A 24554-nucleotide genomic window follows, 5' to 3' on the forward strand; every position below is an offset into this window, starting at 1 on the left:
TATAGGAACAAAATTACAAATTACCCCAAATTGTTTTATTTGTTCAGGACTTCCGGTATCATTATTTTCTCATAACTGCAGTCCCAGATTTGTGGGTATATATAGTTGTACCAATGATAAATATCAGCCTGGATTAAGAACAGATCATTTCATTTCAACTAATTCCATACGAATGTTACAGTTATGAGAGGAAAAAAATGGCAGCAAGTAAATTCAATCTTGTAAAGGTTCCTCAAAATTACTCAAACGAAGAAAAAAGATTCAACGAAATTAGAAATTGTAAAACTGGGTTTATGTAACTTTGTTCTAACTGAGATGTAGCCGGTTTATCTATTTTCTGAGAGAGTGCACAATGTACTCGGCAACTGATCTCCTTGACAAAGATGAAAGGATCCTCTCATTCAAACAGGGAGCCTGGCGTTGTGGAGACCCAGTTGTTGTTGCTTCTTCACTCGTCTTTTACGCCCAAAATATATAATTAATGTGAAAATCAATAAACAATATCCACTAATAAAATAACAGAGTTTACTTTTGACAGGCTAGCAGAATATAGACAGTGATGATAATCAAGAAAGAAACAGTACAATTTTGGTCCAGTTATATTATGTGGGGATCCTCATGACACAAATTTGTTGAACAATTGAATTTGTATTTTTTGATAGGGAACTTTGCGAAGAAGTTTAGAGAATCATCGAACTCAGAGTTCTGCTTATTTGATTTAAGAGGGTGCTAAAGTTGGAGTTCTAGAACCAAATGTAAGTCCCCTGCAGGATGCATTGCTTTTTTTAGTTGAACAGATCGTGATTTTGCTCTAATGCATTAGATATTGTCTTCAATCACTAGTCAGGTTTCAAACGGGCTGATTAGTGAATGAAAACATTAGATTTTGATGGTCCTGAAGCCATGAATTTCATAAGAATTACAAAAAATTGAATGATCCAGCACACTGGTTGAATGAAAATCCAAATCAAGTATTTCAGGTGGATAGATAACCCCTTCTCATAAAATTGTTCAAATAAACAAACCAAAAAATATTCATCAGAAAATTGCAAAACATTGAATTCATCATCCTGTGTGTTGTTCATAAAACCAACTTATTCAATGGATGGATTTATCTCCATCACTAGAAACACAGATGAGAAATGGAAAGAAAAGGAAATGTCTACCGCCTCAGAGTATGCATAATGTACTCTGCGTAAAGGTCCCTGCAAAAAGTATAAAGGAAATTTTCAGTACTGCAGGAACTTTGTAACATTTAAGACGGTAATATTGCATCAGACTGGGATACAAGCAAACAAAGGTGAGATGGACTTACATCGAGTACTGGATGGCTTCAACAGCAGCAGTCGAAGGTAAAAACTCATTAACTGCAACCTCCTTGTTCTCATTCTTTTTGTCTGTGCAATGTGTCAAGAAACCAATATTCTTCACATTGTAAAACAATATCAGAAATTCTAAAATTTAATTAAAGTCCTTAATAATAAACTTTTAGATTTAAGGTTGCAAAGGATACAGTCTTCAAAGAAACGACGGATCTCAGAGAGGCGATGAGGGGGAAGCTCTTTGATGTCAGTGTAGTGCTTGTACTCTGGATCATCAGCACAGACTGCAATGACCTTATCATCTTTCTCTCCCTGAACAAGAAGAAAAAACAAAGTAGTTATTACCTAAATTTTATCAAAGAAGTTTCCACATTTCAATTTTCTCAGAGCTTACTAGAGTACCTGATCAATCATTGGCATCAGTCCAATGGCCTTGGCCCGCAAGAAGGATCCAGGAAGAACTGGCTCCTGCACAAATCATTACTCAAATATTTATGGGTATCTTTGCTAAAATCAAGTATGGAGTTCACATAAGGTAACAATCTTCAGACCAAATAGGTTCACAAGCAGGGGAAACAAAATAAAGGAGCCTAAATAGGGGACATGATAGTTCATTTGGAAATTTACTCAGTATCTCCATGGCCAGACCTTTGAAACATTGAGACTAAATTGGAGAAACTAAAATATTATAAAAAATTCAAATGAAAGAAGAGAAATGACTCAGCCAGAAAAGAAATAGAAGTATTGTCACTTCAACAGTCAGATGCACTAGTCATTACAGAAACATTCTGGAGTTCATTATATATATATATATATATACCAGGGAAATTTGCAAATAATTTAAAAAACTTAGCACCACAAAGAATCAAATAGAATTTCGGAAACTAGATGTAAAAGTTGTGAAAAAGTAATAATAATAATATCCATAATATTTGAGAGAGCATTATCTTCCTCCTTTAACATTCCTAAATTATATTAAAAGGAGCTTCCCTTTACATATAGGTTGACATAGGTTTACCTGCATGATAACCAAAACATCCATTGGATCATTATCTTCACATAACGTGCGAGGGATGAAACCATAGTTATGAGGATAGACCACTGATGAATATAGAATTCGATCAACCTGAGCATACAATTGAAAAAGTAAGAACAGCTAATTCAAGACGTCAAGATGAAAGAAACAAAAAGGAATCAGATCGAGAGGAAACAGTTCATACCTTAATCAGTCCTGTTTTCTTATCAAGTTCATATTTAACCTTACTTCCCTTTGATATCTCCACCACCTGACAATTTGAACAACGAATTCAACAAGAAAGACACTTCCAAGTTGACATTGAAATACACTGCTCAATATGAAGAACTTGGAGAACTAGGAAGCTATCGCTTTGAGAAGGACAAATCAGTATTAAGAATACAAAGTATGATTTGCCTATATATAAGACATCTGAACTTCCAACCAGTTTCCTTTTTTACATATTTCCAGCTCCTCAAATTGGGGAAATTAAGAATATATTTCGCATGCTAGTGTGTACCAACATGGCAGAAACTAAATTATTGAAATCCTTTTTCATATTCTATTCAACAAATATTTTATCTCTAAACTATTCATACATGTTTATTTTATAAAAGCTAAAATTAAGACATACACAATTGAAAATGCTAGGGGCGCCAGGTCCTGTATGCAAAATTAGGAAAAATGATTAGTTTCCCATTCTTCACAAGTACAACACTCTAAGTATCCAAATAAGATGACTATATATGGTTTTACCAATCTCAAGATCATGCCAAGGATGTGCTGCCACTGATCTCCTTGACAAAGATGAGAGGATCCTCTCATTCAAACGGGGAGGTGGACGTTCTGAAGCTTCACTGTGATTCGCTTCCTTACTCATCTCTGGCCAGAATACAACCAAATTATGAAGTGACGAAATTGAATAGATAATTACTTAATGAACATCTTGCTGTAATTTAATAAATAAACAAATTTCGATTATTGTTACTGGGCAATCAAAGGCTAAGGCATAAATATACACCTATCTTAAATAAATAATGAATCGTCATAACTATAAGAGTTGATCTACCAGTAGCTTAGTGAGAACACAAATCTTTGACACGACATAAACTCATCAAACAGTGTGCTTTACGTGGTTTACCTGGACCCATAGGTGAAACAAAACAAGTCCGACTGTTCATGTCGGAAGTTACTATATATCCACTACGACCCAGAAAAGATGGTTGCGTAAAAAGACTAAAAGTTGAAGATTTCGATCCAGAAAGTTTATAGTGATGAAGATTAAAGAAAGAAACAGCTAAACATACCTTGATCGTTGAAACAATGAGGAAGAATATGTTGGTATAGTTAGGAGAAAGAATAATGTAAGGCAGAGATCCTACGTATGCGGTTGCATTATCTACAAGTAGTTATTTATAGTGTACAAAAAAGAGAAGAGTAGGTCAATTTTTACAGGCAATGACTCGTGGTTGATGCTTGGTTGAAGGCATCTATTCTTCCCACTTCACACCCACTATCTAGGTCCGATTTTAATTTAAAGGCCGAAAGACTTATTCCCACCTAAGGTATCAGGGGAAATCGCAAACTCTTATTTTTTAAAAATTTAAACATTTATTTATAAAAAAAGTTTTATTAAAAATTTCAATTAAATTTAAGGGTAAAATTGTTATTTATTAAAATTTTAAAGTTTTATCATATTTTTTTTCTTTAGGTTTAAAAAACTTACAATTTCTTCTTAATTTAAAGTTTGAAAACTGACAAATATTTTCCTAAGGTTTGTTTCTCTTCTTTTTGATATTGATTTGTCGTCTTCGGTAGTCAGTTATCCTCCCTCTAGCCTTCTCTCTCATTCTGATCATTCTCTTTTCCCTCTTTGACCGTCTTTGGCCAAAATGAAGATGAATGGTTTTCATCTCTCAGATGAAGACTTGTCGTCTTCGTCTGAGAGACAAAGACAATTTTGTCTTTATTTGGTCAAAGATGGTCGGAGAGGGAAGGGAGAGTGATTGGAGGGAGAGATAAGACGCGAAGGAGGACGACCAACAATCAGAGATGATAAATTAGCGCTAGAAAAAAGAGAAACAAACTCTATGATATATTTGTTAGTTTTCAAACTTTGGATTAGAAGAGAAATTGTAAGATTTATAAACCTAAGGAGGAAAATGTGATAAAACTTTGAATTTTAAATTTTTTTATAAATAATAGTTTTATCCCTAACCGTAACTGAGATTTTTAATAGAAATTTAATAAGTATTTGAGTTTTTTAAAGTTGGAATGTGAAAGTTTGAGCTTTCATTATATCTTATATGTGAATAAGTCTTTTGGCCTAATTTAAATTGATGCCATTTCTATTCTATATTTTATTTAAATGAATTAATAAAATATACGCCACTTTCAACCATGATGGTAGCCACAAAAATGAACTTTTGCAAAAGAACAAACATAAATGTTTTGAAGAGGGGCTCCGTGTGTAAATAAATTGGATGCGTGAATTAAGACAAAAGGTTCTCACATTGCCAATGTTTTGAAGAGGGGCCGGGTCTGTAAAATTAGCCTCACTGAAGAAAGATATGGAGTGTGGCATGGGTGTTTCGCTCCGTAGAAACTGTGGCTTTGGAGGGTAACATTCCGGTTCATGCCGATAAACATCTCAGCAATAGACGGTGGAATACTGCTCTGACTGACTCTGAAATCTAAGAAAAGCATTACATTAATGTCTGAAGTACCCTATTCTTTCTTCTGTGAATTAAATATTAAAATTAACCCACCCTCCATCTTCCCACATCTGACCTTCCACATCCCATCCTGCACCCACATCATCCCTCCCCACTCAAACCGTTTACAGATTTGACCAGCTCCGCCTCCAGTTCACAGTTATGGATTCGACTTTGTCACCTTGGGTGTGGCCTGGGTTTCTGATAGTTTAATAATTGTTTATTCATAGCAAATCTCTTTCAGTTATGGCTCTTTCAGTTAGCTGGGCGCTTCTACAAGAAGTTCATAAATTATAAAAATTCCCAAACCTGTTTGAAATAAGAATTTTACATAGTTGCCTTTGTCATGAATCATGATGATCACCCCATAAAAAGAGTTATGACATTGGCTACTTTAATGATGAAAATGAATGCATTGATCATGATTACAGTAAAGCGGCTCCTCTCATTAACATAACTAATCAACACTCATCTTTATCTTCTTTTGCTAACATGAGCCCTGTGCAATTACACTGAAACCATACCTGTTCTAATTCTCATCATGATTAAAATAAAAATGATGGCAAAAAGCTTTAACACAATCAAGACAAAGTGAAAAGCTACGCACGTTTTATGCATCCAATTCCAGTGGCAAATCCATCTCCTTCAAAACCATCCTGACAGGAGCACCTGACACCTGCTTCAACCGCTGCGGCATTAAATATAATTGCATTGCTAGCACATACTCCGTTTTTGTTTCTAGGAATAGCCCACTCTAGTTAAACGCCAAGCTTCCCACTATTAGTTCCACTTGAAACAACCTAAGACGAAAATCCCCTGCACCCAAACTCGGAGAAAACAGGAAAGCTATCCACAACTTGCCATACACTCTGATCAGATAGGGGATAACTACATGCAAGTGAGCATCTACTGTTTCCATCACAACCTGGCAAGTTATTTGTTTCACAATCCGCTTTACACAAAGAAGAATCTTCATAATCGTATAAACCAATAACAATGTCAGCAGAGACACCAGAGTATTCATTTCTTCCAAAATCAGAAGAATTTAAATCTTTGAGTGTGAATGTTGAGGTAAAGGGTCCAGAAGTGATGTCAGGAAGGCCAACGAGCACTCCATCAATGAAGAATTTAAGAACTCGATATCTTTGAGTGTGAATGCTGAGGTAAAGGGTAGTTGCATTCAAGCAAGATAATTTAAAAGCAGTGGAAACTGAAGAAGAATTATTCAAGTGAAAAGGAAAAGAGATATTGAAGTCACCACAGTTTTCGTTGAATTGTATCTGTTGACATTGTCGTCAAGATTCTTAAAATGCATAAGAGAAAGTTGATTGGTGAAGAAGTGACAAGAGAATAAAGGAAGTTAAACACAGAGATATTGCTTGACAACCATTGGAGAATTATAGATTATTGATCTTCATATCACGCTCTTTTAATTTGTCGGTCCAATTGGAGTAATTCATCAAAGTGTTGGTGGGAACTAGTGATTTGGCCTTTATCTTATCATCAACTTATCGTCGCATTTGTTGCATCTACTTAAAACTAATTAATGTATAAATTAAATCGGATAAAATAATTAATGACATGTGTCTCCTATATCTATGTATATTAAAAAAAAAAAAATGGAAAAAAAAAACAGAAGTCAGCTGAGTGAGTCTGGGTCTTCAAAATCCAAATCTCTTCCCAAGAGTGATTCTTCACTGCCCTGCTAGCAGCGGCGTCGTCTCCACATACAGTCTTTTGCACCCACACGCAAAAAGGAAAAAAAAAAAAATTTAAAGGAAAAACAAAACACACACAATATCATCTTCCTCATCATCGTGAATTCTCTTATCGAAACAACAAAAAGGATGATGTTTCACTACTGAAACAAAACAATATACAAGGAATTTTGATGGATCCAGGAGAGCTTCGATTAATTGGAGAGTATATAGTGGGACCGAAAATCGGGTCGGGTTCTTCCGCGGTAGTTTGGAAAGCCAGACATCGTCAGTCGGGTATTGAAGTAGCTCTGAAAGGGATTGATAAAAAAAAGTTGCTTAGCCCAAAAGTCAGTGAAAATTTACGCAAAGAAATTTCTGTTCTCAGCACCATCAATCACCCCAACATTATTCGTTTCCATGAAGCTTTTGAGGTCCTCTGTTATCAGTTTTATTTATTTATTTATTTATTTATTTATTTATATCATGTTGGTTGCTTATGTCATAACGTTTTTGGCAGACTGAAGAGATAATTTATTTGGTTTTGGAATATTGTGATGGAGGTGATCTTGCGGCATATATTGATAGCCATGGCAAAGTATCAGAGACTGTTGCCAGGCATTTTATGAGACAATTGGGTATATTCATATATGTATTTTACATTCTTTGCTGTTAAATTTCCTAACTTCTCCTTGTATTTTTGAGTCCAGGCAATGTTCAATTACCGTTAACGTTAATTTGGGTAACTGGGTGTCTGTAAATATGCTGTAACTTTGTATTGCTGTTTAAATTCAACTAAATTACTCTTACTGATTATGTCGGTAGCTATGTTTATAAAGTGTGTACTTTCAATATGTTAGGGTAAATCCAAGTTCCCATGATTTCTGTTTAATATTCTTTATCTGTTTTTCATGTGGAAACATAATACTTGTATCTGTTTAAGTTGTGCATTGCATTTATCTTGTGCAGCTTCAGGATTGCAAGTGCTTCATGAAAAGCATCTCATTCATAGGGATTTGAAGCCGCAGGTATTATGTCTTATGCTCAAAGTTTAATTCTGATGTTACCAGTTAGATTTTTCCTGGCTTACTTTATGGTCAAATGTGGTCGATTTATGGTTCAAGGAATTGCCTATGAATGATACAAGCATTGTTGGAATTCATAGGGTTCGTTTATATATATCATGTGTGCATTTAATCTTATATGAGTTTTATGTCATGGTCAAATAGAATCACTTTCACAAAACTTTGGTTGAAATACTAAATTGGACATTTATTAGTTTATGTCTTCGTAATTTTTTTGCTAAATCCTGACAGAACTTACTCTTGTCAACTAATGAAGCTTCTCCAGTATTGAAGATTGGGGATTTTGGTTTTGCAAGGTGATTCTTTTCTTTTCTTTATATACCTCAGCATGTCTAATAATTCTATTTCTATGTATATTGCTCCCTTTTTCCCTAACCTCTATGGTATTTGCTTATACTTGTTGCTTTCTAATGCTTTTTAAGGGTTCTTGCAATATTCTCCATCTATTTTAATGGATCCAGACCTTCAAATTATCACTGTAAAGGTAAAAAGGGCCTTATTGTATAGTTTGGCAACCTACCAGGATTTATGAAATTTATCTGGGGTACTATATTCTGTTATTCTGTTAAATGACTTAATATTTTATTATCGGGATTCAATTGAGTCACACTGGCTTTTTGAGTCTTCAGGTGTATGCAACCAGAAAGCAAATTTGAATTATTCCTAATATTGTGGTTATATAGTAGGATCTTAATCAATTTTTTATTGTCAGATATATTTGACATAGTGACCTCTTGGGTATCTCATGAGGAAAAAGTTCTTTCACCATATCCTGTAAATGTGTCAAGTGCACTGATTGTTATATTGAAAGATTTCTTTGGTTGGTTTGAAATACAACACTGATATGTCAATTTTCTAAAATTAGTTTTTGCACTTGATTATGTTCCATATTTATTTGTAAGCTAGGTCATTGACACCCCAAGATCTGGCTGACACACTATGTGGTTCACCATTGTACATGGCTCCTGAGATTATTCAGAATCAAATGTATGATGCAAAGGTATGGAAATACATACCTTATCCTTTCTTATATAAACTTTAGTACTCTTTTTTTATAAATTTTTTTATGATTTTCTAAATCTAATGTTCATGTATGCAGGCCGACTTATGGAGTGTCGGGGCAATCTTGTTCCAACTGGTGACTGGAAAGCCACCATTTGGTGGCAGTACTCAGTTTCAGGTTTTTGGAAGATACCATGTTATTTTTCTTACAAGAAATTTCTGATTTTTCTTTCATTAGCAAAGTTAAAATCACACGAAGATGGCTAAAAATCTGAAATTCATTTATTTTTCACAGCAACTTTGTGGTTTTTCTGATTCCCTTCTGCATTCAGCTTTTTCAGAATATTTTGGCATCCACTGATCTGCAGTTTCCACCAGATGCTTTGAGAGAACTACATCCAGATTGTGTGGATCTCTGCAGATGCCTTTTACGCCGAAACCCCGGTACTTGTTGTTACTATGCAGACTTTTTTTTTGGTGTATTTGTGGCTGTAATATGCAAATTCATGATTGTAGCTAACCATTTTTGTAATCTGCATTGTGCATGAACTATTCATTAGAAAAGCTTGCATGCTTTATTTTCCTAGAAAACTTCATGTAAATCTAAACTTTTTTGACAGTTGAGCGAATAACATTCGAGGAGTTTTTCAATCACAAGTTCATAGGAGAGCTGAGGTAAGCTTATGAAGCCTGCATTTTGTTTTGGTATATGTTGGGTTTTAGGTATTGTTTGTTCATTCTGTTCCTTTCTATTTTGTCCCTTTAGCAGGTAGGCCATTCAACCTAATTAGAATATTTATTGTATAATGATCTGTAGGCAAACAGAGGATGTTGAATTGAGCTCTCCAGTTCAACTAACAAAACCAGTGTTTGAGCAGTGTAATCCTTCTGCTTCCAAAGAGAGGCCTCCATTACTATCTGGCTGTTCTGCAGACTCCTCAAGCCGAAATCCAGAATCAGCTATTTCTTCTTTGCATGAAAAAGTGGTACTGAAAGTTAAAGATCATGGAAGCACATCGGGCACTACAGGTGTTCATGACTTAATGTCGAATATTATATTTGATAGGAAATCTATTGATGAACAATGTTTGTCAGATCCTCTTAAAGGTTTCTTTCATGTTTTAGGATGTTCATATTGAGGCTTAAATTAAGTTTTAAGTTTAATTTTTCATCTTTCTATTTGGTTGCAGATTTAATAGAGTCCATTGAGAAAGATTATGTTCTTGTCAATCCTGATTTTGCTTCAGTTGATGCATTTTCTTTCTACCTTACTACATCTGTGCAAGATAATTCCACTACCAGAGTTTCTATCTGCCCTTCAAAGAAAAATGACCGTTCAGCAGATGCTATGGACACAAAGGATTTGGCGGCTGGATGTGCTGGTTCTGCAGGAAATTCAGAGTTCAATGTTTCAGTTCCATTGGAAAAATCATGCAGATCAAGTATGTTAAAAGAATTGCAAGGACTGACCATATTGCATCCTTCCATTAACCTCCAGTTGTTGCATCAGTATGTGCATGCTCTTTCGGAACTGGCACAAGAAAAGGTGAAGACCTTTTTTCTTTCTCAGATGTTTTCTATACTTCATTCTAGTTGCTTATCATGAAATGGTATTCCAGACGTTTAAGTTATAGCTGAACAGTTAAATTGTCTGATGCTTTTGATGTTTAGTTTTTCATAGCATTTCTACTGATTTTCTGGCTAAGAATAGACTAATTGGGTAAAAGAAAAAGATTTTTCTTAATCTTATTTGAAAAATTGTTGGGGTTGTAATTTACCATATATTAATTACTAGCTGAAGACTGAAGAATAGACTGTAGTTTATGAATGTCCCTGAACATACTTTTTAGTTTTCATGTGTCAAAAATTTCTTTTATGCAAGCTGGAGCATGTATGCACTACCACACTTATTTTGCATAATGAGTTTATCAGAGTTGTGCTTGCTGTTGTTTTCAGTACGCTGCAGGACTCTTTCTAGAATCATTTTCCATTGAGCTGGTTGTTTTGGCTATATGGAAAAAGGCTGTTGAAATCTGTGGCTCCTGGCTGACCTCTACAGAGAGTGAATTACCGGGCACCAGTCAAGCTAATGAATTGAAAGCTGTTCAAGGTGGCAAAATCTTGGTTCCGAACTCAGAAGACAAAATAGATTTTAGCAGCCCTATTTCTGTTAGCAAGTGGGCAGAGCAAGGGTTTATTGTTGCAGTTGATCGTTCAGAGAAGTTATCATCTCATATTCGAGATATGGATGGTTAGGCTATTTATCAATGCTTTTGCAATATTAAGTTTGCATTTTACTCAAAAACATCTGTCAAATATTATTGCAGCTGCTGTTGAGATGCCTGATGCTATGGAAATCATATACCAAAAAGCACTCTCCGTCGGGACCAGTGGAGCTGTAAGTTAACTTCTTTCTCTTAGCTGTTTATTCTCATGAATCCTTGTAATCATTATTAAAGAAAAATTGTGGCTTGCCTAAATGGGTTTTGCTTCATTTTAGTTTGCGGAGTCTATGGTGAACAAGGTTCGTGCTGCAGCATTGTACTCTAAAGCAATGCTTCTGCTTTCATTCATTGTCGGAGAAGCATCGTCTCTGCAACTATATCCTCCATTTATTCTTGATGATGTTAATAAGACGCGAATCCAAAACTACATTAACAATTTGCGGTCACGACAATCTAACTTAATGATATCAAGGCCCACTCTTAAACAAACCGAGTTTGTAGCCAAGTAAACACATTGGCTGTCCGGCTGTGTTCACAACACTAGCCCCTCTTACATTCTACTTAACAACATATGTCAGGCAAATCATGGTCATCACGAGGAGTGGTGAATAAATTAATAGCTGTTGATGAAGAAATGACGAGGAAATAATTCTTGGACTTGCTGTAATGTATATAGAGAGAATGATGGTCACAGACTGCCGGCGGCTAATCTTTTTGCGGGTAGAATGTGAATATGTATTATATACAAATACATGTATAGATATATAGATATATAGAAATGATCCCTTGTAAAATCTTTCATCCCCCCTCTTTTTCAGCAAGTTTATGAAAGTCTGTGATTTTTTGTCCCCTAGTGTTCAGCCAGCGAATGTCCACTGGGCACTGGTTGACGGCAGTGCTTAGCATTACTTGAAGCTTAAGTTTCTCCCGTACAATATATATATATAAAAAAGAAATTAAAAGAAAAGGGGGAAAAGACATATACCAGTAAATATAGAAGACAGCTTTTGAGAACAAGACCTATTCAATAACACTTGACGAGTCTTGTCTTAAGTCTGTATTTAAAAGAAGATTTAAGCACAGTTACATGAGTTCAAGAAAGTAAATTAGCCAATGTAGCAAAGGAAATATAGTACACGCGCATACACGAAAAACTCTCGTATTCTTGACCTGATATTAAACACCAAAGGAAATTAGAGGGGAAAATTAGAAATACATGCAAAGTAACAAAAGTTTGCTTTGCTTAATTGCATGCTACATCAAGCCTCTAAGTTCAGGCCTCTCCTTCCAAGCGTATCCTCTTTGGCCCTTTCTCTTCCGCTTGGTTGCTTGAATTAACTAGTCTGTTTTCCTTGGCATCCACTGAACATCTTTTGTATGGTTTAAAACCGGTACGGTGAGTCCTGAGCTTTCCGTGTCCAATCCCGATTGTCAGCAGCCCCTCCTCCCCATTCTTCTCCCCTCTACACATTGCAATATTCTCCACCTCTTGTTCCCCACAACATGAACCCCTTGTCTTGGTGTTTAGATCTAAAGTTGATGTTTCTCCATCTTCTTTGCCATTTTGCTTATCTACTTCTGTGCTATACTTCAGCAGGATGTCCTTCATATCATGTGGAGGTGAAAAGCTTTGTGGCAATACCTCCCTGGAGAAGAGTGCTTGAAATGCCAGCCTCCCCTGAAATTCATGTGTAAACATGACAATGGTGGAATGATAATCGCTATTACATCATAAGTCTATTCACAAACAAGAATTTTGAGTTTACCTCTTCAGACACTTCCTTCCATGAATCACTAACGTTGCTGCTGCTTCTAGTGCGACGAGTACTACAATCAGTGGCCAGATGGTTTGGATCAGCTTCTTTTGATTCTTCTTTACCTTTCTCATGCTTTTCAAGTGCATCTGTCTCAACTTCACTGCTAGAAGGTGTGTTCGAACCACACGAGGAGCGGTCCACCTGTTTTCTGTTCTTTGTTTTGTCTGAATCGTTAAGCACATTTTCTTCAGCAGCCTTCTCATGTTCAGCAGCTTTTGATCCAGCGTTAAGCTTTGCACTTGCACTCCCTTCACAGTCTGATGTTGATATGACAGGTGATTTAGAGGCTGAAAATTGAGCTTGCAAAGCCTCAGAATATTCTGGGTCCAATTGATGATTATCCAAGGGAGGATTCAGATTAGTATTCTCTTTTCTCTCCGTTTTGGCTGCTGGAACTTGACCAGAGTCCACTGTCGGAACTGCTGTTGTAGATGGGGGGCAGGTAAAAGCAGCATGAAAAGGAGCACACAAGGGAAGCAGTCCATGGGCTGCCCACCATGCAGTGGCAGCTGCAACAGTGGCGGTAGCAATAGCTGCCATACTTGGAGCAGGGTTCGTTTGTCTAGATGGAAAGCCTCCCTGTGGACATGCAGGAGAGTCTGCAGAATTTCCTACACTTGCATAGGGCCAAAACGTTGCTGCAAAGCTTGCTGCAGCATGGGCTGCTGGGTTTTGTAACAGAGTAGATACAACAAGACTTGAAAAGGTGGAGGAGATGTGGAGAAATGATCTATAGTCATCTTGATTTTGACAAATTGATGTAAAGGGAGGATGAAAAGTTGGAAAAGATGGAAGAGTTGATGATGCCACATTAGTCTGATGTTCAGCAGTCGCAGATGCAGCTGAATTTGTGAATAAATTAGGATTTCCATGCATTTCTCCCGGGGGGTGAAATATGGACTCTTGCATTTGCATATGTGAAAGAGACTGAACACCTGTTCTGAGGTTCTCATCTAGAATGTGCACAGAAACATGCCCAGGGTAGTTATGTGTAGCTTGCATCTCATCTGTCTGCAATGCATCTTTAAAATCTGTTTTCTCGCCTTGAACTGACATGTAATGTGCTTGGCTATAGTTTTCCAAGGTCAATGCTTTACTTGAGTCATTATCCTGAAATGCCTGTTTGGCATCAGGTTTATCAATCTTTTTGTTTCCCTTGAGTTTAACCGTGACATCAGATTCATATGTTTCATCCTGATTTGCTACCTCTTTCAGCACAGGAACAAATTCCCTAAAAGTGCATGAGTTTCTGAGCTCTGGTGGTGTTGCTATAGAGTTTCTGTTTGCTGAAGAAACAGAGGAAAAGTAAGCTTCTTGTTGTAGGGTAAAAACTTCTGAGCAATTGTCTTCCTGATTTTCTTTTGTATTTGTTGGAGTCTGATCTCCTTCAAGTTTCTGACAAGGCAACATCTAACTTCATTTCCCAAAAAAGCAATAAAATGGGTGACAAGAACAATAGTGTTAGTGGAAAGAAAAACAAGAAAACCCACCTCAGAAAGTGGGTCTTTCTCCAAGTCCAGTAATTGATTACAACGCATAGAAGAAACTGGAGTTGGAATTTTTGCATCCCCTGTCCCAATTTGCAATGTCGGAGCAGTTGTGTAGGTCTTCCTGGGATAAGGATTTAGTGGTTTTCTTTTGGGGCGCGGAGGAGGAATGTCAATGTCAATAGCTTGACCTATGGGAACTCCTTTGGAATGAGCCTCCTTCTCCAGCTGCAAGCACAATATTTTCAGTACTTACTAATTAGAGATGAAATTTCATCAAATACTGATCCATGACAAAGAGCAGCAGACCAACCATCCAACATAAACTGAATGGCTTAACCGAACAATTATTCTAATCAATGGCCCCAAGAAGCAAAATTATTCAGAGCATAAACTGCATCTGCAATGGTATTCATGTTTCTAAGCACAAACCAAAATTTTTAAAAAACTAAATTAACTCTATAGCTGAAGTTTATGGTCTTAATGAACATTCTCAGCCATAAATGCCAAACACTAGAAGCAGAAGACAATGCATGTAAAACCTAGCTATCATTGGCATAATATGATTATAAGTTAACAGTTAGTAGAGAAGACTATCCTATCCGATCTTGCACAATAAAAGCTGTTGATAATTTTTCTTTTTCAAAGTCTCTATCTAACTAGCAGCATTGAGATGATCCCTACATTTAATGGTAACCCTTAGGGGGCGTTTGGTTTGGGTAATATTTGATTACTAAAATAGAAAGATTACCTTGAAGATAGATTACTTAGAATATTACTGGGTATAAATGATTACTAGATTTGATGAAATTTGATAGGTATAAATAATTATTGTGTTTGGTTAAAGGTAATAAAAGATTACTAGTAAAATATTTTACTTAAATGCCCTTGAATATAATTATTTTTAAATATTTTTTATATTATTTGTCATATTAATTAAAAATAAATTTATTTTTATCTCAAAAAATTAATAAATAATAATTTTTCTATAATAAACTCAAGATTATCCCAGTAATCTTTAAATGCCTAAGGTGAAGGTGGTAATCAGATTACCACCTATATTACCTGCCACGTCAGCATTAGTAATAGAAGATTACTGTAATCTTTTATTACTGACAAACCAAACAAGGGAATAAAAGATAGATTACCGAGATAATCTTAAAAACCTTTAACCAAACGAACCCTTAAAGATTAAGACAGATCACACCATGTAACCAATCTAGTGAGGGTTTGGGCTGTCTCAATGGTCTGTTTTGCATGAATTATCAGTTTTTCTGGAACAGTGAATTTACTACTATAGGCTTTCCTAGCATGAATGAGATCTCCATCAGATTTTGTTTGGGTATCCTCCTTATACTAGTTCATCAAAGACTCCTAACTAAGTGTAGAATCCTGAAATTGCAATTCTTCATCAAAATATTCTATTAAACCACACAAAGTCTAAACAAGATCTCTGATGAATCATTTTCTCTCACTCCTTTATAATTCTGCTAGCATATGATCATTGTTTATTTGTAAACCACTTGTCAAACATGGTTGCATCATTATTTTTTCATGAAAACTAAATATAAATAACTTAGTGAATTTAAATAAAAAGTTGCATATTCCATCGTGAATATAAACCAAAAAAGGGGGCTGGTTTGGACTAGCAATCTTGCTAGCCCAAACCAGCCCCCTTTTCTACTAATATTCAAAATCTTAATCCTTGATTGTGAGGGAAAAGGCAAAACGGGTGCTAGCCATAAAATGTCTAGTATTCCATGAAAAAGGTAAAAGATGAGGTTTCCCTTGAACAAGTCTCTGTACTAATATTCAAACCAAACAAAAGTTGACTGCTCTCCCATTACTAAAGAGAGTATAAACCAATTAACTTGGATGTTTTAGCAACATAGTGTCTATGCATCATGGCCTAAATCAAGACCACACATATCATTAAAACATGGTAGGATATATTCTAATTCATAACATCTATGCTGTTCATGTATCAAACAATATAAAGGTATACTGTTTTAATAAAATTCTAAATTATTTTTGAGCAATACTATGTGTACCCACTTTGGGTACATAAATATATACACACTGATATGTGTCATCATATGATTGGTTATTGTTTTATTCTTAATTCAAAATCATCCAATCACATGATGACACATATAAATGTGTATATATTTGTGTACCCAAAGTGGGTACACATAGTTTTATTGATTATTTTTTTCTCTTTATTTTCCAAAATAACTAATTCTTACTAGAATATCATAAAAAGCAGAGCTTAAAATGGCATTCAAGGAAGCTACAGGATGACAGCACAATGAGAGCATCTAAGAGCAAACACGAGAATTCAAATAAAGAACTGAATGACAGCCAATCTTGCTTCATTACAACGTGTGACCGAGCCTTAGACAGGAAGGATTATGTTCTATTGAGGACAAATTCAGGGAGAAGGTTTTAGCATTATCTTTGATTTCCTGTAAGTTATTCTTGATCCCAACCTCATACAAGATGGTACCCCACATGAGACCATCTCTATGAGACAAGTTAGATCTTGAGTTGTACTTACTAAGAGATGTGAATAAAACATGGTAGATGAGCTATACTTCCAAGTCAGAATGAAGAAGTGTCATCAAATGTTGTGGAATCCCACATTCCCTACTAAGAAGGCCCTCAACCTCAATGTACTCTAATCATAATTTCAAGTAATAGTATTCTTTTAGGGTTTTGATGCTAGCTTCAACATATCTAAAATGAAAATTAGATCGTTTGTCAATGGGGTTAAAAATGTCTTCAAATTTACCATTTTATGAGCCAAGCAAAGAGGATGAGTCAAAATTGAAGTGTGATGAAAAAGCTTTAAAGAAATCTTAATTTCCTTGACTAGCAGAGTTTCCTTAGGCTGTCTGTTAAACAATGGGGCTAGAGTTTGGTGATTGAAAGGGAGAGCACTTGAATGCTATGTCATTCGCTTAGATGATCTAGGAAAACTGTTAGACAATGAAATTCCAAACATTATCATCTTTTTATTCTTTATCCTAAGTTTCCAGTAAAGGAAACAAAAAGGCATAGCGGCTTGTCCCTGTCTACTGCAATATTCTTTAGTTCATCTTTCCTGGGACACTTAAATTGTACTTACATGATGTATCAAACAGGAATATTCATCATGATAAAGGATTAAATTAATAGGAACCTTGGCAATCTGAATCAATTCAGTCCAACTTCCTGGAAAGGGGAGTTTTCTAATTATGCACAAAATGCAGCAAATCTGATAAAATCAATGCAGCACAGACAAGATCAAATAATTAGTTTGTAAAATCATTATGCATAATATGAAATATAGGTGCAATATGCGTAATAGGATCGTGCTTGAACAGCATACAATTACAGCCACATACAACTATCTGCAAGAGTTTGTCTACAGAACAATGATGAGACAGCAAAATTATTTACTGATTCATGGACTATATGCTGTATGGTATGAAAAGTATATAATCAAAGGGAAATTTAAAAAATCTAGAGTGCAAATTAAATTGATTAATAATATCATGAAGCAGTTAAATCTACAACCAAAGCAATTAGAAGCAGATATGTACATTTGATGAAACAGAAAGGCAATAAGGTACCAATTGACCTTAGAAAAGAACTTTTGGGCATGACTTCTGATCTGCACAGCAGTCTTTGTTCCTATATGTTCTGTACACCACCATGTAAAACACAGAAACAAGAGAAGAAACAGATCTCCAATTAAGTGAAAAATACAAAATAATAAAATTTGTCATTCCTACTAGATACATCCAGTAGATTCAGATCTACAATTCAAGAAACACATCTAAATATAATCTATCTAACTTGCAACTCACACCAACAATATACCTTTGAAAATAAAAATGAATTATTTAAAAGGTATAAGAAAAGATTAACCTTCTATGCGTTGCCAAGCTCGTCCATAGAGCTTTAGGGCTTCTAGAAACCTATTGTGCTCCTCCTCTGTCCATCGCTCCCGTTGCTTCGTGATTGTATAAGGCTTCCTCGTCTATCAAGTGTCAAAATTCACAGTTCGTATATTGAATCTTTACATAGCTATTTCAATATCAAAAGTGAAACAAAAAAAATGGTGTAAGTTTATATTTGATGTGACCTTAATAATCAAGTCTTCTCCGGAGGAATAGGTGTCCATCACCAGACCTTGGCAGCAATCGCTGCTTCAAATCCTCTCTAAGCAGCAACGGATAAAACAAAAATCTCCCTTCATTTTTTCTTTCAATATCAAATAATAAAGCCGTTGTTGAAGACGTAAATAAAACCTGATAAGCCAACACTACTGCAAAAGAGAAAAAAACAACAGCGATCGATAGAGATCCGTCTTTGTTAGGTTTCAGCAGAATACGCATTCCAACACATTCACTGGACATTAGAATATAACATATAGTCACAGAAAGTGAAAAAAAAAAAAAAATTAATACTAAATTATATGTGAAATTTTAAGAGTCCACCAGAACAGAGAGACAGAGACGCTTCTCCTTAAGAACTTAAAAGAAAATTCCTTTATTCAGAATCCTCACCAAAACGAACCCGTAGACGCCAAAACCTTTAAAATACAAAAAAGAAAACAGAGAGAGGAAAACAGGAATCAGTAATCAAACAGCCATTTCTGCATCTAGTTACCACATCCCAGCACAAAACGCATTCCTTCGCATAATACTTTAAACCTCTCTCTTTGGTTGCCGAGACAAAGTACCAGGGAAATGAAAACATAAACTTCAAATCTCATAATCTATTATTGATTGAAACTTGAATATTAAATTTCGTTCCTTTATAGTGAATATTCTCGGCGACCAAACAGAGAAGTAATTTAAGTTAAAAAAAAAAAAAAAACGATTAAGAGAGCACCTTTGGAGAAAGTCATGGAGTAAGCACCAATACAGTTTGTGATCAAGCATGTACCAAACTCACCAGCAACTGGCCGGAGAACTCATTTTTGGCGGCAATGGTGGATCTGAATCGAAAACACTTTAATCAGAGCACTGAAAAGAACCACTAAATAAAATTGTCAAGAAAAACATACTAAGTGAAAGACCTGTGTTGTGAGACCGAAAACTCCAGAACCAAAGTTTGCGAGACGCAGGAGTAATCTCAGCCACTATTATTTCTTGCGGAATTTTTACATTAAAAATTCCCTAATTATATTTGAGGCTACAAAAGAACGAAGGGTAACCGAAGACGAGATGGAAGAGGAAGGATCACTGGATCATGCCAAGTGGCGAAAACATAGTGGCTGATTAAATAAAAGCTCACCCGTGCACTTTTCCCATTTTAATTTTTGCCTTCGCCTGTTATTTCATCTTCAAATCTCCGCCACAAGTTTCCATACAGTGAGGTCAAGTCCGTAAAAGCGCCTCCAGCTGTGACATGTGGGCCCTTCTGTGACGTGGCATAAAGCAGACTACCGTCTGAATCCGGTCGCCTTAGTATGGACAAGTAAGGAAAGCGGACGGCGTTACGCCAGCATGGCAGGAAAGACTGGTACGTGGCGGTTTTATAGAAAGTGGAGTCTGGTCATCTCCAGCTGAAGCCGCCAGGGATCTTATATTCAAGTGCGACTTCTGCAGTTGGTGCGGTTCGTCAACGAAGGTCTACTAGTTTGCTTGATAATGAAATGGTTAACAACTTAAGGTCGAGGTAAACGTTAGTGGCCACTAGAAATTGTCTACATGATTGTCCTTTTTTAAAAATAAAATATTTATTTTTTAGATTTATTTTTATAGTTTTTAATGGGGTTATTAGATATGTTAATGAATACATGTATTAGGTTGTGATTAGATTAACTGTTTAATTTTTTAATTTATTTTTAATTTAAATTTATCTGATTCTATCCATAGCTTACTTTAATTTAGAAATTATATTCATAATTTTAGAAAAAGAGTATATGTTTAGCTCACACTTTTGAAAAAACTTATATGTAAAATTGTTTTTAAAACATTTTCATATAAATGATAATCATAATTTTAAAAATTAGAATAGAATAATTAGTCTAACCGACTTAATCTTCACCCACAAGTTAAAATAGCTCCCACCCATTAACAAAAAAATTATTTTAAAAATCAATTTTGAGAATATAAATCATCAAATTAAGTTTATTCGAATAATAAAATAATTTTTATAATATATTTAATAATAAATTATATAAAATTATTTTAAATATTATATTTAATCAATTAACTAATTTGATCATTAATCAATTGGTTTTACCGTCAGTTAAATTAGACACACCACCACCAGACCAATGTTTTGTCCGGTTTTAAATAGATCGGGCCAATCAATAAATTTATATATATTTTGTCTAGTTAATACTCGAAATTTCATAAGAGGTTGTGGGCCGACCAATATTACGTATAGGAAGTTTAGGTGGGCTCTGCACTTTGTGGAAAGAAAACATTAGAGGCTCACTAGGCCACCTCAGATATGGGCTTCACCCATTTTGTATATCTAATTATAAAACACTTCTATCTTACTTAATTACAAATAAAATTAAACAAAACAATAATTAAATAGAAAGTCCAAAATGTTTTTTAGACAAACATAATCTATCCAAAGAAATTAAAATAATAAATGGTTAAAATTTAAATCCATAGAAATAAATTTGTTTATAGTTTTTAATATATAATAATTAAACCAATAATATAAGAGATTTAGATTATAAAATTAAAAAAAAAAATGTTCAACAAACTAAGAATATGTAATTTATTAAATAAATTATTTATTAAATTTGTTCTTTTGTTACCATTGATTAATTGTGTTATTATGTGAAATAAAATATAAATTCATTATATATATTTGATTAATTTTTATTTTGTTTTCAATTTTACCTCTTTATTTAAGGATTAGATTAACGATTATTATCTTTTAGATAAAAATATCAGAAGTCACCAAAATAAGAAGTGTTAAAAATCTATAATAGAACCCATAACTCAATAATGGTAAATTGATGACAAACAAATGGTGACATTCAATGTTCAATAAATAATAATTTTATTTTGTTGAATGATCAAAACCCTAAATATCTACCTATACATTAATTTTTATTATAAAATTTTATTAAAAATAAGGATAAAATTATTATTTTATCATTAAATCTAAAAAATTTATGTCATTTTCCTTTTTTAGTTTGAAAAATTAATAATTTTCTTCTAAGATTAGGTTTTGAAAAATTCATTTTTCTCTTTAAATTTTTTCTTCTTTCTTCAACAATCAGAGAAAGTTCCCTCAATCGACCCATCTTCCCACCACAACCTTCTCCCATCTTTAGCCTTCCAACCATAGAAGTTTCACTAGATGAATATAAACAGTTTTCATCCAACAGTTGAAAGGCTAACGATGAGAGAAGGTCGTGGTGAGAAGGTTGACCAATAGTAAGAACTTTCTCCGGTTATTGAAGAAAAAAAAACTTATAAAGAAAAGTGAATTTTTTAAAACTTAATTGTAAGAATAAATTATTATTTTTCTAAATTAAAGAAAAAAATTGTATAAATTTTTAAATTTTAATAATAAAATAATGATTTTATTATTTTTTTAAATAAAAAATTTTAACAAAAATTTATGTAATGAATAAATATTTGAGTTTGTATCTCTCACGCCTTTGTATTTATTTGCATTAAAACTTTGGTGGGACATAGTCCTTCAGGATTTTATTTTCATTCCCAGAAGTAGCATGTAACTAATGAATCCTCTCTGTTGGTTTGTTTTATGGCAGTATAATTAATATTATTTTATTTCATTCATTATAGCCATGTGCAGTATTTGTGAAGTCTGGCGTGAACAGCAGAGGCTCTGAGCAATTTATAAGATACCTCTCCCTCGAAGAAAAATTACTCAGTAATAACTCGAAGTGCCAATGGCTACCACAAAGCAACTTTTATCTGACCTGGTGTCTGGTGTAAGCTCTGTACCCTCGAACTACATACGGCCCATATCCGACCGTCCAAATCTTGATGAAGTTTCTCTTGACAATCCCATTCCTCTGATTGATCTCCAAGGCCTCAATGGCTCAAACCGTTCTGATGTTGTCAAAGAGATTGGCCAAGCTTGCAAGGAGTATGGCTTCTTTCAGGTATGTATAATCAAACTTGCACACACATATCTCAGGTTTTGCTATACCTATTAAAACTTAGCCTAATGATCTTCTTTGTAAAGGTTAAAAACCATGGGATTCCGGAAGAGGTGATAAAGAAGATGTTATGCCTGTCATGGGAATTTTTCCATTTGCCTGAGAGTGAAAGAATGAAGAATTACTCCGATGATCCTATGAAGACAATGAGACTCTCCACTAGTTTTAACATAAAAACTGAAAAAGTCTCCAACTGGAGAGATTTCTTAAGACTGCACTGCCACCCTTTAGAGGATTACATAAACGAATGGCCAACCAACCCTCCATCTTTCAGGTACCACAGAAACACATACAACCAAATTCAATTTATATATATCTATTCTAACATTTTAAGTTTTGTTGCACAGAGACGATGTCTCTGAGTACAGCAAGAACGCTAGAGGGTTAGCACTGAGACTGCTTGAAGCGATCTCGGAGAGCTTAGGCCTGGAAAGGGATTACATAAACAAAGCACTAGGCAAGCATGGTCAGCACATGGCAATTAATTATTATCCTCCATGTCCACAACCAGAGCTTACCTACGGGTTACCAAGCCATGCTGATCCTAATGCAATAACCATTCTCCTTCAGGATGACGCTCCAGGTTTGCAGGTTCTGAAAGATGGCAAATGGCTGGCTGTCCCTCCGATTTCAAACACCTTCATTGTCAATATTGGCGATCAAATGCAGGTAATCATCAGGGCTTTCTTTTTAGATTGGCAATTAGTTCAAGACGGCAGTCAAACAGGCATTTCAAATGATTACTTTGCTGCGTATAGGTGATCAGCAACGGTCGTTACAAGAGCGTGTTACATCGAGCCATAGTGAATAACAGCAAGGAGAGGATCTCAATCCCAACCTTTTATTGTCCATCACCTGATGCTGTGATGGCACCAGCCCCACGTCTGATCAACGATCACGATCCTCCCCTCTATAGGAACTTTACATACAGTGAGTACTACCAGAAATTCTGGAACCGGGGGCTTGCAACCGAGACATGTTTGGACATGTTTAAAAACTCAAACCCTTAAGCTAGAGACATGATGAGCGTTTACCTTCCTAAACTTCAGTGTTTGACTCAATAAAATGTGCGTCACTATCAGAATCACTAAAGTCTTCGTCACTATGTTGTCTTTCCAATTAGCATTGGCCAATTTTTAGGTATGCCTCTTCTCTTGCAATCGCTTTACCTAACTATTGGAAATATTAAAAATACCAGAATCCATTAGACGATTTAGGCTCCGTTCAAATTTTCTAAGACATGCATGATTTAAAGCACAATGGTTTTCACATGCCCAATTACGATCAACTCAATTTGCATAAAAAAAAAAAAAAAACTGGCATGAATTGATAATAGATTATTAATTATTTCTTGTTCTCTTATGGGATTAATTTAATTCATTCACTGCAGTTAACTTTCCAACTAACGGGTAAAAAATAAAACAAATAGTAATATCGGTGGAGTGAATTTTATTTTTCTAATGAATTGTACATTCATCACTGTCAACGTGTTTTCTGTGCTCTATTCTATCCTATTACAACTGATCAACTAAACCGCATGATAAATGGGATCCACTCTGTCTCTATGCGTATTACGTAAATATAGGGGAAGAAATACAAGTAACATATAAAATTGTATGATATCCAATCAGTGTCATAAACTATCATATTTTATGTCACATTTATTATGTGTAACTATATATTATAAACTAAAAGAACTCGGTAATATTTTTTTGTAGCATCTTGGACTAATTATGCAACTATGTTGACTTTAAACATACATGTTATTATTTTTTGAATTTTAGGTAAGGCTAATCTAAAATTTAGTTGAAATAACAAATTCTTATTATTTAAGTTTTAAAAAACTAGATTTTCATTTATTATTTACTTTCGTTAAGTAAAAAAAAATATGAATATTATTTTACATAATTTTTTTTCTTTTATTCTTTTTCTTTTCTCTTTTCTCTTTTTTTTTTAATTTTTTCTTTTCAAAACTTTGGGGTAAACTATAATTTTTAAAAATTTTAATAGTGTTTGTGGTAATTTTAAGAGCATT

At 34.6% G+C, this 24554-nt stretch overlaps 4 protein-coding genes across 11 annotated transcripts; 2 read left to right on the plus strand and 2 right to left on the minus strand.

Moving 5' to 3' along the window:
- Nucleotides 1-950: 950 nt before the first annotated feature.
- LOC123215367 (soluble inorganic pyrophosphatase 1) lies at nucleotides 951-3830 on the minus strand. 3 transcript variants are annotated; one of them, XM_044635425.1, is made up of 9 exons: nucleotides 3645-3830; nucleotides 3094-3219; nucleotides 2972-3000; nucleotides 2543-2608; nucleotides 2341-2448; nucleotides 1725-1790; nucleotides 1514-1634; nucleotides 1316-1397; nucleotides 951-1205 (listed from the first exon to the last, which is right to left on the minus strand). In XM_044635425.1, exons 2-9 carry the CDS (start codon nucleotides 3215-3217, stop codon nucleotides 1163-1165), a joined length of 639 nt encoding a protein of 212 aa, XP_044491360.1. In that variant the 5' UTR covers nucleotides 3218-3219; nucleotides 3645-3830; the 3' UTR covers nucleotides 951-1162. The 3 variants fall into 3 exon arrangements, with proteins under 3 accessions (XP_044491360.1, XP_044491358.1, XP_044491359.1); XM_044635423.1 differs by lacking the exon at nucleotides 3645-3830 and adding an exon at nucleotides 3479-3540; XM_044635424.1 differs by lacking the exon at nucleotides 951-1205 and adding an exon at nucleotides 3479-3540 and having other exon boundaries at nucleotides 1312-1397; nucleotides 3645-3829.
- Nucleotides 3831-6665: 2835 nt separating this feature from the next.
- LOC123215334 (serine/threonine-protein kinase ATG1a) lies at nucleotides 6666-11909 on the plus strand. Of its 2 annotated transcripts, none has more exons than XM_044635384.1 (13): nucleotides 6666-7182; nucleotides 7269-7386; nucleotides 7718-7776; nucleotides 8065-8129; nucleotides 8740-8833; nucleotides 8933-9013; nucleotides 9177-9279; nucleotides 9456-9510; nucleotides 9653-9864; nucleotides 10026-10381; nucleotides 10792-11086; nucleotides 11163-11233; nucleotides 11336-11909. In XM_044635384.1, exons 1-13 carry the CDS (start codon nucleotides 6943-6945, stop codon nucleotides 11567-11569), a joined length of 1983 nt encoding a protein of 660 aa, XP_044491319.1. In that variant the 5' UTR covers nucleotides 6666-6942; the 3' UTR covers nucleotides 11570-11909. The 2 variants fall into 2 exon arrangements, with proteins under 2 accessions (XP_044491319.1, XP_044491318.1); XM_044635383.1 differs by having other exon boundaries at nucleotides 6667-7182; nucleotides 9168-9279.
- Nucleotides 11910-12065: 156 nt separating this feature from the next.
- Nucleotides 12066-19591, minus strand: LOC123215333 (protein LATE ELONGATED HYPOCOTYL-like). 5 transcript variants are annotated; one of them, XM_044635378.1, is made up of 9 exons: nucleotides 19433-19591; nucleotides 19246-19351; nucleotides 18918-18943; nucleotides 18494-18676; nucleotides 18277-18388; nucleotides 17987-18048; nucleotides 14368-14592; nucleotides 12827-14272; nucleotides 12066-12738 (listed from the first exon to the last, which is right to left on the minus strand). In XM_044635378.1, the coding sequence occupies exons 4-9, from the start codon at nucleotides 18530-18532 to the stop codon at nucleotides 12334-12336; spliced, it is 2289 nt and encodes a 762-aa protein (XP_044491313.1). In that variant the 5' UTR covers nucleotides 18533-18676; nucleotides 18918-18943; nucleotides 19246-19351; nucleotides 19433-19591; the 3' UTR covers nucleotides 12066-12333. The 5 variants fall into 5 exon arrangements, with proteins under 5 accessions (XP_044491313.1, XP_044491317.1, XP_044491314.1 ...); XM_044635382.1 differs by having other exon boundaries at nucleotides 18494-18759; XM_044635379.1 differs by having other exon boundaries at nucleotides 18849-18943.
- Nucleotides 19592-22246: 2655 nt separating this feature from the next.
- On the plus strand, nucleotides 22247-23569 carry LOC123215244 (protein DMR6-LIKE OXYGENASE 2-like). The gene is made up of 4 exons (XM_044635263.1): nucleotides 22247-22462; nucleotides 22546-22793; nucleotides 22867-23188; nucleotides 23278-23569. Exons 1-4 carry the CDS (start codon nucleotides 22247-22249, stop codon nucleotides 23527-23529), a joined length of 1038 nt encoding a protein of 345 aa, XP_044491198.1. The 3' UTR covers nucleotides 23530-23569.
- Nucleotides 23570-24554: the final 985 nt, after the last annotated feature.

The sequence above is a fragment of the Mangifera indica genome, chromosome 5 (assembly GCF_011075055.1).
Source record: "Mangifera indica cultivar Alphonso chromosome 5, CATAS_Mindica_2.1, whole genome shotgun sequence".
NCBI lineage: Eukaryota > Viridiplantae > Streptophyta > Magnoliopsida > Sapindales > Anacardiaceae > Mangifera > Mangifera indica.